Genomic DNA, 19,201 nt, shown 5'->3' on the forward strand with positions numbered 1-19,201 from the left:
TAATATACATACTGCTAGCGCTGATGTCATCCTAGTAACGAGTAACATAAACAATATTTTTTGAACCCAAGAAAGCAAAATTTATCTACCATGGTGACTGTATTAAGGTTTAGTGGACATAATGTCTTAGACTATATTTGTACTGTTTTTTTAATCCATAGCGCTGCTATCTTATTGTAGTGAATGTTAGCTAAGATCCATCCCTAAAATATTAACTTACAATTAATACAATAGTATAAGAGTCTTTGATTAAGTTTCAGTCTGTCTTAATTTGACCTTTACCGAAATCCGACGACGATGATTATATCAATTAAATATAAAACGAATTATCCCTTTAGTCAACACGTTCGAATTTAATATTTTGCCAGTTCCCTACATTTGCTCTGTCATTTTGAATTTTTTTTATCATTTCAGATTTCAGTAATTTGTAAAACATTAAATTTTTTTATTATAATCAACATGTCTGTATCTGCGTTTTCGTTGTAAATCTGTCGTTGTAAATTATACTGAATATTTTTTTAACTGTGAGACCATCATTGAATTTGTTTACATTATAAAATGTAAGTCTAGAAAAAAAATTAACTGTTGTACAAAAAAGTGCTGGTGGTACAGCTGCCGAACCAATAGCGTGTGCGCGATGTGGCCTCCCCACCTGATGCCCAGTGACGAAGATGGACCCATTTGACAGCGGGCGCTGCCGAGTAATATAGACCTCATGAATTTACCAATTAATTCAAATTCATAATGTGTACGAAATGCTTAACGTGCTTTTGTTCTTAATGAAGTTTTTAGAAGTTTAAATGGAGAAGTACTCTTCATAAATACATACAGTTAGACATTTTTACATATAAAGTAGGAAAACAGCAACCATACATTCTTTTACTATGGTATTTAAAACGTAAACTATTTATCGAAACCAAAAGCATTAAGGGCGAAAATTTGAGCAGTAATGTTACCTGAATTACAGAAGGCGCAGACAGCGCATTCATATAAATTTATTCAGATTTTAATTTCGCAATTGCTGGAAGCTAATTTGTTTTTGGTTCCATCAATAATCAGTCGATAATATACTGCGAGTCAAGCGTCGGTGACATTACGTAACGGAAATCAAACGACAAATTATAACAAAAAATAAGCAAAAGCAGTTTAGTTACCGCAAGCCGATTTTGAACTAACAGTTGGTAGGTCGATTGTTTTCCAGATGGTCACCCTGCTGCCCTACTAATGTTACCAGTTACTATTTCTAATTTCAGTGGATTCAGTGATACAGTGAAAACGCGCTCGATATCCCTGTTTCTTTTATTGACCACTCGCCAGAAGTTTGCGCATTGTTTTCCAGTGCGCAGTAGTAAACTATTCTCTCGCCTCCTGTGAAATACGGATTTAATTTCTCATCTGCCATTTTTAATTTCGAAAATAGTGGCGTTTATGGAACTGTTGTTACTTCAACAATATGTGTGACAATAATGAAAAAGTTTCGACTACGCAGCGAATGATCCAAAGTGTAGCTTTCCCTCCCAGCCATAAGCTCACCGTATCAGAAGTATTCGATGAGAAAACGGGCAAACCTCTTCCAGATGTACTTAAGCAACATTTTATTTTAGAAGGCCGGATTGAGGAAAATGCGGCTCTACGAATTATCCAAGATGGTGCCACCCTTCTTCGTTCAGAAAAAACCATGATCGAAATTGATTCCCCGGTCACCGTATGTGGAGACGTCCATGGGCAGTTTTACGATTTGATGAAATTGTTCGAAGTTGGAGGTTCTCCTTCATGCACCAAGTATTTATTCTTAGGTGATTATGTCGACAGAGGTTACTTCAGTATAGAATGTGTACTCTACCTGTGGGCTTTGAAAATTTGCTATCCGAAGACCTTATTTCTATTACGCGGTAATCACGAATGCCGACACTTGACAGAATATTTTACCTTCAAACAAGAATGCAAGATCAAATACTCTGAAAAAGTATATGATGCTTGTATGGATGCTTTTGATTGCCTACCTTTGGCTGCACTTATGAACCAGCAGTTCCTGTGTGTCCATGGAGGTCTATCTCCAGAAATAAGCAGTTTAGATGATATTCGTAAACTAGATAGATTCAAAGAGCCTCCTGCATATGGAGCTATGTGTGATCTACTGTGGTCAGATCCATTGGAAGATTTTGGTAATGAGAAAAATGCAGAACATTTCTCACACAACTCTGTAAGAGGCTGTTCTTACTTCTACAGCTATGCTGCATGTTGTGATTTTCTTCAAAGAAATAATTTATTATCTATTATTCGAGCTCATGAGGCACAAGATGCAGGATATCGAATGTATCGTAAAAGTCAAACAACTGGATTCCCCAGTCTTATCACTATTTTCTCAGCTCCTAACTATTTGGATGTGTACAACAACAAGGCTGCAGTTCTTAAATATGAAAATAATGTTATGAACATCAGGCAATTTAACTGCTCACCCCATCCTTACTGGTTACCAAACTTCATGGATGTCTTTACATGGTCACTTCCCTTTGTTGGTGAGAAAGTGACTGAAATGTTGGTTAATGTATTAAATATTTGTTCTGATGATGAGCTGATGACGGAAGGTGAAGATGCTTTGGAGGAAGCTAATCTCAGGAAAGAGGTCATTCGCAATAAGATAAGAGCCATTGGTAAGATGGCTCATGTATTCTCTGTGCTACGTGAAGAGAGTGAGTCTGTTTTACAACTTAAAGGATTAACACCCACTGGTGCATTACCCTTGGGTGCCCTTTCTGGAGGTAAAACTTCACTTAAGAATGCACTGCAGGGCTTTTCACCAAATCATAAGATCACCTCGTTTGCTGAGGCTAAAGGCTTGGATGCCATTAATGAGCGCATGCCCCCAAGGCGTGATGGCCAACGCACACCGGATACTCAAGAAAAGAAGCCACATGTCAACAGCAATGCACACTCGTGAAGTGCTTGTTGATACTTCTCTTCAATCCTTACTCATAATTTTTCCCAAATAAGGAGTGCTGGTGAAATGTGTTATGGAGACTTAATCTTTGGAATGATTTTTATGAAAACAAGGTGGATTTGAAGGGATTTGTCATACTAAATGTTTTAAAATTTGGATTTAACTTTTTTTCTATAGATAAAATTAAAATTTCTCTTATAAGATATTAACTTTCGATATTTAAAATATTATAACAGATCTGCAGGCAACAAATTTGTTTAGTCAATTAAATAATAAGAATGCACATTTATTTATAATGCAATGCACTGTTTAATTTTTGGTAATGTAATTTAAAATTTTCATATGAAAAGACATGATATTGTAATATAAATTTATTCAAATTTTCTTCTTAACACTACATTAGTGAAAATTAGACAAGTCTATAATTTTCAAAGCATAATTAGCTGTGATATTAAGCGATCAATGTATTATTTATTAGCAATTTGCTAGTTGAGTACAGGCATGTTCATTGGCTAATCATGCATTGAAATTATTGTAAAGTGGTGAAGTTCAGCTTTGGCATGTCCTTTTATTCTATATTTAAGTAATAAAATAATTATTATGTACTATAGTGTTGAGCACATGGTGTGTTGTTGCCATGTGTGTGTGATGTGTAAATATGCCTCGAGCGTACACACACGTTAGCTTTAACACTTTAGATAAATATTACTCTCTTTAATATCTTTGCTACAAGTTGTACTTAACTGTATTTTATTGTACAAAATATATAAAAATTACTATCTTAAATATACTTTAATAATTTATATTTGGATGTATGCTGAATATTTGCAGCATGTGAGCAGTGGAACTTGTATGCTGAAACATCTCATGTTAAAATCTTAGTCATAATATATTGGTATACATATAAGATGTAGCGGCTAGTCTAACTGCAGATTTTCTTACAGCTTCTATTTCATATTTCACTTAACACAGGTTTAATGACCTATGCACTGTTGGAAAATCTCTTTTGGTCAGCCAATAATATTCTTGAAGCTATAAGTTTGACATTGTGAATACTAAAAGTGGCTTACATAATTTCAGTCAAAGTATTCAAAGTTTATCTCAATTTTTAAGCCTTATATAGTAGTTAAAATTCATTTTTAAGTCTTTTACCTAAATCTTTCCTATGTAAAAACTAACAATGTATTTTATTTCATTTTGTACTAATTATGGGAAGTGTTGTTTTATCCTTATAAAATATATTAACATTGAGATCCAAAATATAGTTTTATTCTTAGAATAATATCTTTAAGGCAAAATCTATTTTAACGAAAAAAATGTGTTTGTATTGTATCAGGTTTGATACTTGTAAGTATAATAATAAAAGTATTGAATTTAATATACTGCAGACAGACATATCTGTAACTGTCTACTGTAATACTTGTAAGTATAATGATAAAAGTATTGAATTTAATATACTGCAGACAGACATATCTGTAACTGTCTACTGTAACCTCTTAAGTTTACCTAGTGTAATTGTAACAAATTGTAATTAAAAAATATTAAATGTTTAAAATTTCAATAGTATAGCCAGGCTGCAACAGGTTCTTTTACAAATACAGTACACAATATGACCATTTTCAATTTATCATGCACATTGTACCAGTTATGATATTCAAACCCTATTCCCTGTAACTTTCTATATATATCAATGACAGTGAATACCAAGCATACTGGAAATGAGTTTAAGATTAGAAATAACCTTGATACTGCCTATTACATATGACAACATTCAACAACACCAGATGTTTGCTGTATGGTATAAGGAGACTAAAATACATAACAGTTAAATATTTTTATATCTATTCAAATACAACTTTTTACAAACATAACGTATATCTAAATCATACAGTTGTGGTACAGTATTTTCATCTAAATCTTTAGGTGTTGTGGAAAAATATATTTTTTTACATTTTTCATTTGTCTTACAAATACAAACAGGCTGAATAGACCTCTGATAATTGTTAATTTCATTACTTTTACAACTAAACTTATCCCAAATAGAGTTTATACTATCACATGTAAATGCTAACATAAGATTAGAACTGGGATAGATCAGAAAAGCAAATAATGTCAATGCAACTAAACATTGTATGGGTACAGCTGTTGACCAAAATTTTTGTGGTATATAATAAATGTACATGTAATGAAAATACTCATTAGGAACTATGGCCCATATCAAATACAGTGCAAGCACTGTTTTACTAAACAAATACATAGAAAAGCCATAAACTGAACGCGCTGGACTGGGAGCTGGAGTATGTTCTGGCATGTTTTTTACTCCTTACAAACTAAACAAACTTATGGTTTTCGTAACCAAACTTAAATTTTGGAGCAATCCATTCACTGAAAGCCTTAAAATTTTGTAGTCGTCTCCTTCAAAATGACTGAAAGCAAACAAATTTATATTAGAAACTTCCATATTCCTAACCTAAGTCACCTTTATTGCTCTCTTCATACTTAGCTTAAGATGGTGTTTAGTCATTAACTATAACTGTTGTTAAAACTACACTAACTTTACACTTTTATTGCAATATTAAGAATAAAGAATAAATAGTTTAACATTTTACAGTGGTATGTAAATAATAAGAAAAAATAATATACTCACATAATAAGGTTACTATCTTCAACAGCTAAACTTCTAAACACATTTTTTAATTCTTTGTCAACATTAATGACATCATATGCAATGCGAGCATGAGCATTTGTAGAAAATGGAATATTTAGTGATCTGAAATAAAATGGAACAATGTTTCCTATATATTATGACTGAAGTTTAAATCTAGGCTTTATAATTAATGTGTGAACCATATCCTAGATAGAACTCTCTCTACACAAAGTAAATACTTTATTTATATTGAATATTGTAAAAAGCCTTACGTTTTCTATCTATCCTACTATACTCAGTAATTGGGTTACATTAGAATACAAAATAATCTTTTACGTACACTTACACTTTGCTCATTTTTCCCGGCATCATATATCGTCAAATAATAAGTTAATTTATATTAACTTTCAGAACATTCGATTGTATTGAATGGCGTTAACTAAAAAGAAATTACACAAGGCAAAAATACATTTCCAATGATAAATATTAAATGGTACTAAACACTAATAATCCCAACACTAAAATAAATTAAAAATACCGGCAAAAGATTTATCAATAATTCGACTGCAACATATCAAGAAATTAGAAATCCAAGACTGTCAAGACTTCATAGCTAAATTCTAAAAAAAAATTTGTTATAGGTAAACACCTCTGTTATATGTCAATCCATGACATCGAGTAAACAAGACAGTTTATGTTCCCACGTGATTCAATTGTTATGAAAATTGAAAATATGAATGTGTGTCTTCAAACTAACAGATATGTAGATAGTTTAACAAAAAAATAAATAAACATTGTTCCCTAAAATATCATAATATAATTGTAAACCAGCCCGTGTTGATTTCATGTATTCTAACCAGTATGTCTGCGACTGAACCTAAACCTTCTTTAGGAATCAGTGCAGTAGTAAAAAAAAATTTGGTATATCACTAGTATTTATTAAAGTTACAAGATTCCTTATCATTTTTATGAATTTTATTATTCTCCTCTCCTGGTTGTTTCTTTAAATAAACATAAGTATTCTTGAAATTTATAATATGTAAATAATAAGCTATTTGAAAATATTCTAATAAGAATATTTATTTAGTTAGGATGCCATCAAGAGAGATAAAGATGTCTTCAGGCAATTAAAAGGAATTTATTTTTATATTAAAGTTACTTATGATTTTGGAGTTATAAGTTTTTTTTGTAATATAGGTATTTATTTTTGGAAAACAAATTTGTGAACAATACTAACTATTTAATATACTGAAAAATGTTATTAGGTTACAGGTGACAACTCCACTAGTCATTAATTCATCATTGAATATCTTATGAAAGACACATTTATTTATTATGTAAAAGTTTTTATTAATATTCAAACACAATTATCAACTATGTACAAATTACTTGTAAAAATATTAATTCTTGTCTTATGATTTATTCAATCCATTGTTGTAGGTATCACTCTAAAAACATAAAAAAATATTATATCAATAATAGTAATTATAATATTTTTCCATTACATTTTCGCCCAATAAGTACATGACAAATATTGTTTATTATATTGTATATCCACATTATGTGGTTACATATAACCAACTACTCTATTTTGCAGCATTTAAGTCTCACATAAATTTACATTTAACCACATTGATATGGTGTTTTAATGAATGTTGCACTAATTATTATTATTCATCATAATATAACTTCATTATATATTAAAATAAAAATTATTATGCTTTAAATATGAAGCAAACATATGATAAATGTCTCAAATAATGGCATATTTAAACTTAAAAAAAAAACCGATATGGCGTGATTTGGCTCTGAAACGTATTGGAAAGATAAACATCGTGCCAAACAGATTACTGCAACATCGAAGAAAATTAATAAAACAAAAAACTAAAGAACTTTTAAATAGAAAGTAAAAATATAACGATTACGTTTAAAACGTATCTTTTTCGTACGTTTAGTCCCTAAATTCTGCTTAGATGTTATTTTAAAGTACCCTGTGTCAACACCTCACAGGTCTTATGCAGCAGAAATAATTTCAAGCAGTCTTACTTGTCAGTTGTAGTACAGTAATACAAAAATCGTAAGTTTCTTTATTCTCATCATGATTTTAAATTTATACTGTAAATTAAGCATAGTTGAGACTTGAGATAATTGCAGTAATCTGATAGAATATTAAACGGTCAAGTGATATAGATAGTGCCATCCAAAACAATAACCCATTTTTTATGATCCAAATTTTCATTACAGTTCATATGCTGATATTTGAAAAATAAATTGCATCGCTTAAAAACCAGAAGTCACAATCGAGGTACTTGTCTTTTAATTTAACTCTTCAGAGAAGTGAACTTGTAGGATGAAAGACGAGGGCACGTCACCAGGTCTAGTCTATCCAGTTACTCCACGTAGATGATTATGTAAACATTCTGGAACTCAAATCTAATCTCAACACCTGTCCTATTTTTCTCTACAAATAAAGACAGACCTCAAGATTCTAACTTGAGACATCAAAATGTATTGAATAGTCAAACTTTAAAGTAAAGGTCAGTTGGGCGTAATGTGTGGATGGCAATAAATATACTTAGCGCCGTGGTCCCCAGGCGGGTGGGGCACTCGAAGGAGTGGCAGCGGCCCTGGGGCCACCGGGCATTGTCGGGAATTCGTGTGTAGATGCCGTATCAGGCGCGCGTTGTTCCCAAGGCCCACCCTTGACTACGAAACCAGTAGAGGGAGGGTTGTTGGCATTCGCGTTTGCAGTAGTTGCGTTCTCGAGCACTTCACCGAAGTCAGCTAAAGACGGAGCAGCTGGTCTCTGGTATCGGTCTGCGACGTCTTGCAGCTGTTCATACAAATTATATTTTAATAATAATGTCCCATCTTTTATGAGGCATTTAATACAATAAATAGTAATTAGACATTTAAGAAGTTATAATTCTTACAGAACAGAAGATTATAGAACACTGTGTGTATTAAAAGAAGAAAATAAACATAAGATTAGAATGTGTCTGTCATAATATGCAACTAAATAAAGTTTAATTAATCAAGTTTTTTTAATTATATGATACGATACAGGAGTAACATAACAATTCAACCCAAACATCCATCTAAGGAAATGTCTGCTTTATCTTTTGATAAGGTTACGTTATAAAAAAGTAAATTGAAGTAAATGAAGGTGAAATCCGAATCGAGATTTCGCAAGAAGGATTCTCTATGCTATTTGACAGGAGAGACTTAGCGCTAAGTCTCTAATTACACTCACATATTCCTCTGCAAGGTTGAGGAGATGATCCTTAGCATCAAGGACATTGTCTTCATCCCCAGTTATGACGACGATGCTATCGTCGCCCTGCTTCGGGAAGCGGATGTCAACCTTGAAGTCATCCATGATGCGACGAATGTTCTTGCCTCGAAGACCTATAAGGCGTCTGTGGACTCGTGGATCGATGTCAACTTCCTCCCTGTATTGGTTATCCTGAAAAGCAATGATGAATGTTAAAACATGAACAAAAATTTTATAGTGTTCAATCACATGGATTACCGCGTACAAGCATTTACACATTTCAGCTTTAAAAACTTAGTTTTTTTTAAATAAAAATACAATTATTATTATAAAAATTTGTTAAATAACATTTTACTAGCCACTAAGAATATGCACCACATATAAAAATAAACTTTGTTCAGAAACTACATGCAATAAAAGTAAAAACAACCAAGTTTGTATCTGATTAAAAACAATTAAAGGCAGATTATTTAACCTTACATAGTAACTAAAACGAATTATTATTCTTTGACCTTGATTTTAATTATATCACGTTTTTGTTAATAATTACTTTTATTATAGTTTTAACTATGGTTTCTTATGTTGCTGATTAAAATTCAACATAAAGTCATAAATTAACTTACAAGTTGATGCACAATAGCCATGATGGCTTCCTTGGCTTGGTGTGCCTTATCTTCATACCCTTGAATGGTAATAATGTTGTCATCTGGCTCTCCACGCTTGGGCAAGTTAATTTGTACTCCATAGTCAGTGCGAATCTTTGTTATCACTGAACCACCCTTTCCTATCACTAGGGGATGGTATTCGGGGTCTACTTGGAATTTCAGCTCAAATGATCTATAAAAATATACTTATAATTTATTATTTAGATTTAACGCCTAACTCACTTAGTTGTTACACATAATATTTATGGGTTAGAGGGTTAATTTTTTTTAAATGCACAGATTATTTAAATGAAGTTACGCAATTATAACCAAGTTATTTAGATGTAAGTATCATATTTTTATTTTATTTTCATCCATCCATTTAGAGCATAGTGTATCTAAAGTAAGAATTATTTTAAGTTTAAGACTAAAATAAAATATTTATTTTCAACCAATGATACAGCCTAAAACACAAGCATGCAATAGTAATGATAATGTATTTACCTGAGCAGTCTATCTTCCTTTTCTTTCTCCATATCGGTTATCTTCTCCGTGAGAGCTTGTTTGGCTTTTTCAACATTTGTTGGTGTTCCAGTCACCTAAAATCATTAAGAAATTTAATCTAGTTTTAAAATATAGATTTTTATGTTAAACAATGTATCAAATATACTACTTCTTGTGCATAAGGCTTAGTAGTCTTATGTAAAAAAGGTAGGTAGGTTCTAGTCAACCATTTTTCAATTAAAGCATATTGCTTATTCTTATACATCAATAAAATTTCCCGCTGCACAGCTTTGAGAATTGATTATAGTCGATATGGATAATAGTATAATAACCTTAACGATATCGGTGATCTCATCATTAGGCGGCATGAGGATGTGGACATCATATGTCTGCATCAAGTCTCTTCGTTTTTGACCAGCAAGTAATCTATGCAGGTCATTTGGCACTTCGACGTCAATGGTTATAGGAACCTGTAATTAGAAATACAGTTTAATCAAGGATAAATGTTTGGAAGATTTGATTCAGGATCTATAGTTAACTCGTCGTATCGCCATATTATACCAGATATACTATCAAGGAATTTATACATAAACATACAATAAATCTCAAGTAGTTGCAGAAAAACATTCTGTGATAAAGACAAAACACTTGATAGGTATTTGTCGTTTATACTACGTTTGTTAATACGAAAGTTAAGAAAGAAATAATAATAAGGAATTAAGAAGAATCTTTAATTCAAATGATAACATTTAAAAATGAAACATGTACTATCAAACCATCCACAAAGACATACCTGGTCGAGAAGGGCTTTTTTAGCATCCTCACAATTCTTGGGCCGTCCGGTTATCCTGATGGTATCATTTGGTCCTGGTTCCGATCCCTCTTCACCTCGCACTGGAATGTCTGCTCCTTCTGTCGTATCTCTCTCAGGGAACTTTATCTGAACATCGAACTCCGCAGTGATGTCTTTGACTTTAGCACCGCGAGCACCCATCACTGTTCTGTGATGCTTTTGTGGAATGACGCACTCGATTGTTATCTGTGAAAATATTAGAAAGAATTAATGGAAGAGGGTTCAAAAAACATTTATTTTCTTTATTTTTAGCCTATCTGTTATTTTCAATTTTCAAAGGGAATTAAATCCAGGCAAGGACTAAAATCAAGAAAAGTATGTGGTCAACTAAGCTGATTCAAATGGAAATAGTTTGAAATAAGTTAGAAAACAGACATCAATTTACAAAAATTACTTACACTATTACATAAGAATCTATATATATAAAAATGAATCCCTATTTCCCTTGGTCACGGCATCACGCGTGAACGGCTGGACCGATTGCGCTAATTCTTTTTTGTTGTGTTTGATTCACAAGAGCTTCTAGATCCGGTATTAAATGAACCTTGTTACTGTGTAATGAAAACATAGTAAAGAGTCTTTTATGTTCTAGACATTTTATGCAAATTCATTTATTAACACTTCGTTACGTTACAATATAAACATTGAACCTAATTAAATCAAATGGAGGGCAGCTAGCGGCAAATTTGTATATACATATGTACTTAAATCGATTTATTTATAACTTTTACTTAGACCATTAAGACATTAATTCTGATTCGTAACAAGCAGTGCTCGTACAGATTATCTTTCAATAGCGATTACCATGATGAAAAGAATATTAATGAAAATACCGATTTTTCCGTTTTTTTTTAAAGCGACCGACCGAAGATTGGCGATATTTAATTTTGCCAATTATCAATTTCAATATTGGAACGGGCACTGGTTATGCACGGCGGCTCAATTTATTTCCTTTCCCTAAAAAACATACCTTAGCTTCTAAATCTTCGATGATTTCGTTGATCCGTATTTTAGCAGCTTCAATGCATTCCTTAGGCCCCTTAAGAACTACGCGGTCACTTGCCACGCCCTGTCGCGGGAATGAAATTTGTACGCCACCGCACTCATCAGCAATACGCCTGAGGACCTCACCACGCCTTGCCACAAAGTGCCTGTGATGACGAGGGTCCACTGACATTTCTCCCTCTGACACATTGCTGATCTCCGCTACTGCGGTTTCTAGCTGTTTTCGGGCAGCCTCCACTTGATCTTCGCGACCTAGATTACCATTTTAAACAATTTCAATCTCTCTATTATGAAACATCAGGCGCAAGTGGTTCTAAAATCGTAACATACTATCAAGACTAAACTACAAAGTCTTGTATGAACTGCACTTTCTAAATAAAGTTTAAAAATTTAGCTGTAAGTCATGTCGGTGTACCAAAGGCTCTTGTTTCTAAAACATACAACATTTCTGGCTTAATAAATTAATCAAGTGATACAGTTTATTGTTTTGGAAATGAAGTTTATATATTTCTAACTTGTCATCATTCTATGAAAAAGAAATGTGTAAAGAAATCTATATGAAAGCAAAAAAAAAATTTTATCAACGCGTAAAACAATTTTAATTCATTTTACTATCAAAAACACTTAACATTGCTATTTGAACAAAATAATGCAAGTCTATTTGATTTTATAGTCAGATATAAATTTATTGGGGTTATGTATACAAGTATGGACATATATTACATAACATTCATGATAACCCATAACACAAAAGGAAAGAGATAATGCTTTGATAACTACAATGTTAAATAAGTAAACTAATATTTAAGTATTTATGATTCGATATACATATTTTCAAGATAATATTTTTGCAGTTACCATCGTCTAACCTCACAAAGGACACAACAATGTATCTGTTTCATTCACCATTCTTTTACCCAATGGGGTAGGCAGAGACCACATATCTCCACTTGCTACGGTCATGCCTCTCTCGCTTCGTCCACTTTCATAACATTCACCATGCATGCTCGTCGGTTATCTGTCCCTTCTCTAGGACCCTGATCCACGTATGTACGACAAGGCCTACCCAATCCGATTTCACTATCATTTCTTATTTTTTGTTTATAGGACAGGGGGCGAACAAGCAGGAGGCTCACCTGATGTTAAATGATACCGCCGCCCACGGACACTCTCAATGCCAGAGCTCGCATGTGCGTTGCCGGCCTTTCTTAAGTTACACTTTAACAGAAAAATGTTCAAATACAAGATTGAAAGGCGAATATTCCTTACCAATAATGAAAATGGCCTCTTTATCCTCATCCTTTTCTGTGGGGAATATGATGCGAGCGCCGGTTAGTTCGCGGATTTTCTTAATATTTGCCCCGCTCTTGCCAATTAGGAACTTGTGATGCTCGGACTTAGCCCGTACGGTGGCCGTGTGTGACGTCAGCTCGCGTTCCGACGCGTGCGCAAGTAATTGTTGCTTCGCTTTCTCCACGTCTTCGACTGGGCCTTTGATTATAACCTAAAAATGTATTTAAATAATTATATTCTCTAATGTGGCGGATAAATAGGCTTATAATAAATGAATAACCAACATTATTTACTACTTAGCTCACACAAATGCGACAGTTCTAACTTGCTATGGAAATATAAAGCTGTATGGTAAAACATTAGCTCAAGTTTCGCCAGGTAGCCTTCAGTAAAATACTTTCGAACTCCTTTCTCAATAGAAATATTTCAATTTGTGATACGCAAAAGCTAACATAATTATAGGTATACCTTATCACTATCACTCTCAGCTGGTGGGAACTTGATGAGAACACCGCCACATTCTTCCATAATTGAATGAATTAGTTTTCCTCCTGCACCGATAAGCGAGTTATAGTACTTGGGTGGAATGGTCACTTCTTCTGTCACAATATTTGCTTTCTCATTATGGATCTGCTGAATCCTTTTTACGGCTTCCTCGACATTTTCCCTCTTTCCTCGCACCGTTATAACATCGCTGTCATCACCTTCCGCCGGCAAGTCGATAGCAGTTTGAGTTTCATCCCGGATTTTTCTAAGATTAGCCCCACCCTTTCCGATGATAAATTTGTGGAACTGTTTGAATATCGGCACTTCTTGTACGTAAGACGATTCGGCAATCTCTTTCATGAGCTTATGCAAGTATTTCTCACACTTTTCAATGTCTTCCTGAGGTCCTCTAAGTTTGATGGGACTCCTCTTTTGTCCCTGGTCTGGCAGCGATATTAGGACTCGTTCAAATTTCTCACGAATTTCCTTGATCTTATCGCCTCTCACGCCAATCAGTGATTTGATATACCTATGGTCGACATAAACTTCCTTGGTCCTTTCATTTTCTAGCTTATTAACCATATCTCTCAACTCCCTCTCGGCTTCGGCCACCCCATGGTGACTGCCTTCAATGCGAATCACATTGGTACCTTCGTTTTCAATAATATTAATAACTACACCAGTCTCATCTTTCAGTCTGTTAACTGTAAGAAAGAAAATAGTTTCTGAAAGCTCTGGAATTAGTATACGTAAAAACTAAGAGATATCATTAATGGAATTTTATTTATTTTCACCTTTATAACAAAATCTAATTTTTTTGTATTATCCCTGAAGAAAAGTACGTCTACGTTGTGTATAATTTTATCTAAATTGTCCAATATTTTAATAGAAGACTTAGAAACATATGTTTCTCTATTTTTTTTAAATAATTTCAATTATTTGGGATTTTATCAGAGAACAAATTTACTATTATTCAGCAATAAATTATATGAAAAATTAGCTGAACCTATAAATTGTAAGCATCGAAAAACTTACTGTTCGCTCCGCTTTTTCCGATGATGTGTTTGAAGAACTTAGGGTCAACAGTGAGTTCAACATAAGTAAGTGTTGCTAGTAAATTCTTGACAAACACATCTAATTCTACTTGAGCTCTTTCAACTTCTTCCGGGGGACCATCAATTTTAACCTTGTCTTCCGAGTGAGTGATGTCAACATGTACCTACACAATCATCCCATTACTTATTATAATTAGCAACCTCCAACTATGGACTATATATAGATATGTTGTATTTTTGGACAATTCCAAGCTCGGTAGCTGTAGGTAATTAATAATAATAATCTTTTATTTGCCAAGATAGTGGTACAGTGGTTAGATTGATCAATTACAAATATCCGAACAATCAGCCATATATCAATAGGCATGCAAATTTCGTATAAATTTTTACAATGTCTTATTAATTACATAAAATAATATCAAGGTTAAATTATTTACAATCGGTGTCAAATCTCTGGTCTAAATATTCGCTAAAGTTATAAAGGCACTTTGCCTAAAAAAACTGTCTTTAACTCTGTGAATGTTCTACTAAAAATATTAATTTTAAATTGGACACTCACTTAGTTTTTGATAAATGAATTTATAACTGTAAATTGTTAGATGACGTCACATGCACAATAGTAGATAGGAAATGGCAGCCACAATTTAAAATATCATAATATGAATAGCCTTAATACAAATACTTTGTATCTGACGTAATTCGGCGTAGTGAACAGTGAATTTAAATTACGAAATCATAATTGTTAATGATAGAATTTCAATAATGGTCATAGAAATAATGTTTACCTTAGAGAAGTCCTGAGTGATTTTCTTAATGTTCGATCCATTTTTCCCAATAATGTACTTATGTATCCATGTTGGTGCATCAACTGTTGCTGTTTTAACGGAATTCGCCTTTTCGCATACTTTAGATAGAGCTGTAATAAAATACAAGTGAATATATAAAGCGGTGTAAAAGCATATACAAAAGATATCCCTTAACATAATAGTCTAAAATGCATATACAACATATAATTTAAAACTAGAACAATTATCGCAATTAACGAGTGACCTAATTATACAAAATCATTAATTAATCATTAATCTTACCCAATCCAATCTTATTGTGAGGGCCGTGAAGTGTAATTGTTCCTGTGGGAGAATCTGGAGGTGGCATTTCAACGGACACACCAGTCTCCTTCAAGATTTCTTGAATTGTCGTTCCACGAGCACCAATGACATATTTATGCTGGGACTTGGGCACTTCTACGCGAACAGTCGAACATTTCTTCTTCTAAAATATATATGTAAATAATGAAATAAGAAAAATTAAAAAAAAACCTTTCATTTAAATAAATTAATATTACATTATTTAATTGCTTATGAGCTATACGCATACGAAAATTTAACAATTCTCCTTGGTTAACCAAAGGCCACCTATATGTATATTTCGATCTTGGGTTCGGTTTTTGGGAAATCAATTTGAATATTTAATTCTCTGATAGATAAGCAATTATCCCCAAGAAATTTAAACGCACTAACCATTTCCTCATAAATCTGTTCAATCTGAGCTTTAGCAGCAAGTACACCAGTCTTCTCTCCAGCAACAACAATCTCATCGCTTTGAGTAGAGGCAGGCGGAATGTGAATGCGAGCACCGGTCTCGGCACTGAGTGCCGCTGATCGCTCACCAAATGGCCCTTGGATGAAGGGATGGTAGATCTTGGGCACAGTGATGCGCTCCAATGCCTTACGTGACTGAAATTTCATATTAATTAAGTTATTTTATTCACAGAAAACATAATTAATAAAATTTGTATACAATAGAATGTATCGTAAAACAATGTTGATAAAGATGTTGTAATAAATTTGAGTTTCTCCACTTTACAGGAAACAAGCTTTTTAATTTGGTCGGTAATTTAATTACTGCTTATCAGTGTGACAAAGTTGCAGAATAGCTTTAATATTATATTAATAATTTTGTTAGCTGTTACAACATTACATATTCTATATTGTTAAATTTTACATTTGATAAAAAATACTGCTCTATTTTAATATATACCTGTTCCTCAGAGCACACTCGAATCTCATGTTCTGCCTTCTCAATACCTTCCTTAGTACCAGTAATAGTAATGATTTCACTGTTGTCTGCAATACTGGGTACATTAATCTTGGTTGCTGTCAATTTCTCCAACTCCTTCAGCTTTTGTCCTTGCTTGCCCAAAATCCAGCGGTAATGTTCTTTTGGAATGTTAATTTGCTTGCTTGCCTGTAATGGATTTTTAAATTAATAACAATTTCTATTTCAATAAAGATTGTATTGTATCATATTGCAATTAAATGGGACATAATTTTTTATTTATGTGAATTAATTAATTTGTATACCTGTTGTTGAAAGTGCGTCAAAATGAGACGCCTTGCATCAAGCACTGCACTATGTTTTCCCGTAATGAGAAAAGTGAGACTTCCATCCTTGCTGGTAGATATCTCAATATGAGCCCCAGTATCTTTGGTGATAGACTGGCATGTCCTTAATGACTCGCCTTCACCAAAAGTATTGGCATTATCCAGTTTCCTCTCTTCATAGGGTACATGGAATACCTATAAAATAAAATAATGTGTTATATACTGTTAAAAAAATAATAGAAAAAAATTTACAAAAGAAATAATGACATGAAGTTATTGTAATATTTACCTGGGTATGGAGGCTAGATCCAACACGAAGTTTGTTAGTAACCTGCTGAATACTACGTTGGACCGGGGGTTGCGAGTGAGGCAAAGCCGGAAAAAGGTCGTCATACGCCGGAGAACTGCTGTTCTCGTAAGCCACATTGTTCATGTTTTCATTGTTATGCCCGGGTAGTTCAGAGTGTACGGGAATCATATCTCCAACCATCATGGATTGCTGATGCATCATTTTCGTCTCCTCCAGCAGTCCTTATTCGCGCCAAGTCGTTACAGTACTAAAATCGTAATATTATAATTTTATAATGTATAACTTTAATTTGCTTTCCAACTACCACATGTATTTGAACAATTGTCAAATTGTTCAACATATGATTTTACATAATTTGTTTCATATTGTAATTTACATTATAAAATGTTCAAGGACATAAGTAAATTACTCTATAAAAAGTAATTTACTTTTTAAGATAATAGTGAAATAATCTTTAAAGGTCAATTTGATTAACTTGTAAATATTATTCATAGATTTGTATTACACATTTTATATATTTAAATGTAGTAAAAGTTTGGTCTTGGTCTCTTCAGTATTTTAAATAGTAAAAGTAGTAGTTAAATAGCAAAGTAGGTGATCAACTTTTGTTGCCTGACACACAACATCAATTTCCCTTTCACTGTAAGATAAGTATTAATATAACAGATAAAGCTTCAAGCACCAAGCTCAGCTGTGTTTTAAAAACAAAATATTGGGATGAACTAAATTAACTATATCAGAAATGTTTATGTACAAAAAAAGAAGTATGATATAAATATTCATGTACTAGATGACATGTAGCTTTAATTCTTAAACAACTTAATATTAACCTATAATATATAATTAGTTACTACTAGAACATTAATTTACAAATAAATATAATTAGGTGAATATTTAAAAAAGAAATTATATGTGGAAACCAATTGATGATGTTCAAGAATTCAATGCTTGCTCAAGGCAACAAAATTTAAATAATTATTAGCAATTCTTCTTTAACATATACACTTAATATAATTTTTATCTAGGTTATATAAACAGCAATATTGGTGTAGTGGAATTCGTGGTTATTTAATTAACAAAATAAAAACCAAGTAATGACTGTATTTGTTACTAAAAAATGTAATGTAACATAACCAATATGTAGCAATTAGTGTAATATCTGGTTTTGTTTGCTTTGAGTTCTCTACGCTGGTAAGTTTTAAAAAATCAATGTATTACTTGTTTTCTAACAGGATATTAGGGTACAGTTAAAAGTTATTAATTTAATATTCTCGGAAAGTAAGAGCGTAATTAAGCTTCAGCTCATAAATGCCGGTTATTAAGCGTAATGAAATGATAATAGGTACATGTGAGTTTAACATTTGTGCATGTTTCTAATAAGTATTTACGGCAAACATCATAGAATATACAATTTAATTGACATAGAAGCTTTGGAAATCCTATAAGAATTAAAAGCATAACATATTATTTAGGATAATTAATATTCTTACAAGATCGCCACCCGGAATAATAAATTTGTGATAATACGTGTCACCTTCTTCCAACACATTTGACGTGGAACCTATGTGCATGGAAAAATCGTTAAATATTTACCTAATGTACTGTAGCAAATCAACCAAAACGTTTATCCTTGAGACGCCAGGATCGTTATTGCTTCCTCCTGGTGAGAAAATTGTAATTAAATAATAGTAAAAACCCTAAAAATATTTTTATCACTAACACACGTACCCAGTGCCGCGATCGGAGACCATAGACAATTTTCCAAAGACAAACTAAGTAAATATTTTATATTTTGTAGGTGGTAG

At 32.7% G+C, this 19,201-nt stretch overlaps 3 protein-coding genes across 5 annotated transcripts; 1 reads left to right on the top strand and 2 right to left on the bottom strand.

The window, feature by feature from the left end:
* The first annotated feature begins 1,151 nt into the window (after window positions 1-1,151).
* LOC123710835 (serine/threonine-protein phosphatase 2B catalytic subunit 3-like) lies at window positions 1,152-4,086 on the top strand. The gene has a single exon (XM_045663086.1). It carries the CDS (start codon window positions 1,454-1,456, stop codon window positions 2,939-2,941), a length of 1,488 nt encoding a protein of 495 aa, XP_045519042.1. The 5' UTR covers window positions 1,152-1,453; the 3' UTR covers window positions 2,942-4,086.
* Window positions 3,887-6,218, bottom strand: LOC123710837 (phosphatidylinositol N-acetylglucosaminyltransferase subunit P). 3 transcript variants are annotated; one of them, XM_045663089.1, is made up of 4 exons: window positions 6,127-6,209; window positions 5,935-6,027; window positions 5,589-5,711; window positions 3,887-5,367 (listed from the first exon to the last, which is right to left on the bottom strand). In XM_045663089.1, the coding sequence occupies exon 4, from the start codon at window positions 5,250-5,252 to the stop codon at window positions 4,767-4,769; it is 486 nt and encodes a 161-aa protein (XP_045519045.1). In that variant the 5' UTR covers window positions 5,253-5,367; window positions 5,589-5,711; window positions 5,935-6,027; window positions 6,127-6,209; the 3' UTR covers window positions 3,887-4,766. The 3 variants fall into 3 exon arrangements, with proteins under 3 accessions (XP_045519045.1, XP_045519046.1, XP_045519044.1); XM_045663090.1 differs by having other exon boundaries at window positions 5,929-6,218; XM_045663088.1 differs by having other exon boundaries at window positions 5,935-6,217.
* A 736-nt stretch (window positions 6,219-6,954) lies between these two features.
* Window positions 6,955-19,195, bottom strand: LOC123711278 (vigilin). The gene is made up of 18 exons (XM_045663780.1): window positions 19,125-19,195; window positions 18,990-19,056; window positions 17,376-17,643; window positions 17,066-17,281; window positions 16,743-16,949; window positions 16,223-16,438; window positions 15,791-15,974; window positions 15,488-15,618; window positions 14,683-14,866; window positions 13,630-14,351; window positions 13,138-13,372; window positions 11,834-12,120; window positions 10,804-11,049; window positions 10,343-10,480; window positions 10,011-10,105; window positions 9,486-9,699; window positions 8,842-9,054; window positions 6,955-8,421 (listed from the first exon to the last, which is right to left on the bottom strand). Exons 3-18 carry the CDS (start codon window positions 17,595-17,597, stop codon window positions 8,164-8,166), a joined length of 3,768 nt encoding a protein of 1,255 aa, XP_045519736.1. The 5' UTR covers window positions 17,598-17,643; window positions 18,990-19,056; window positions 19,125-19,195; the 3' UTR covers window positions 6,955-8,163.
* Window positions 19,196-19,201: the final 6 nt, after the last annotated feature.

Source organism: Pieris brassicae, chromosome 6 (assembly GCF_905147105.1).
Source record: "Pieris brassicae chromosome 6, ilPieBrab1.1, whole genome shotgun sequence".
NCBI classification, from domain to species: Eukaryota; Metazoa; Arthropoda; class Insecta; order Lepidoptera; family Pieridae; genus Pieris; species Pieris brassicae.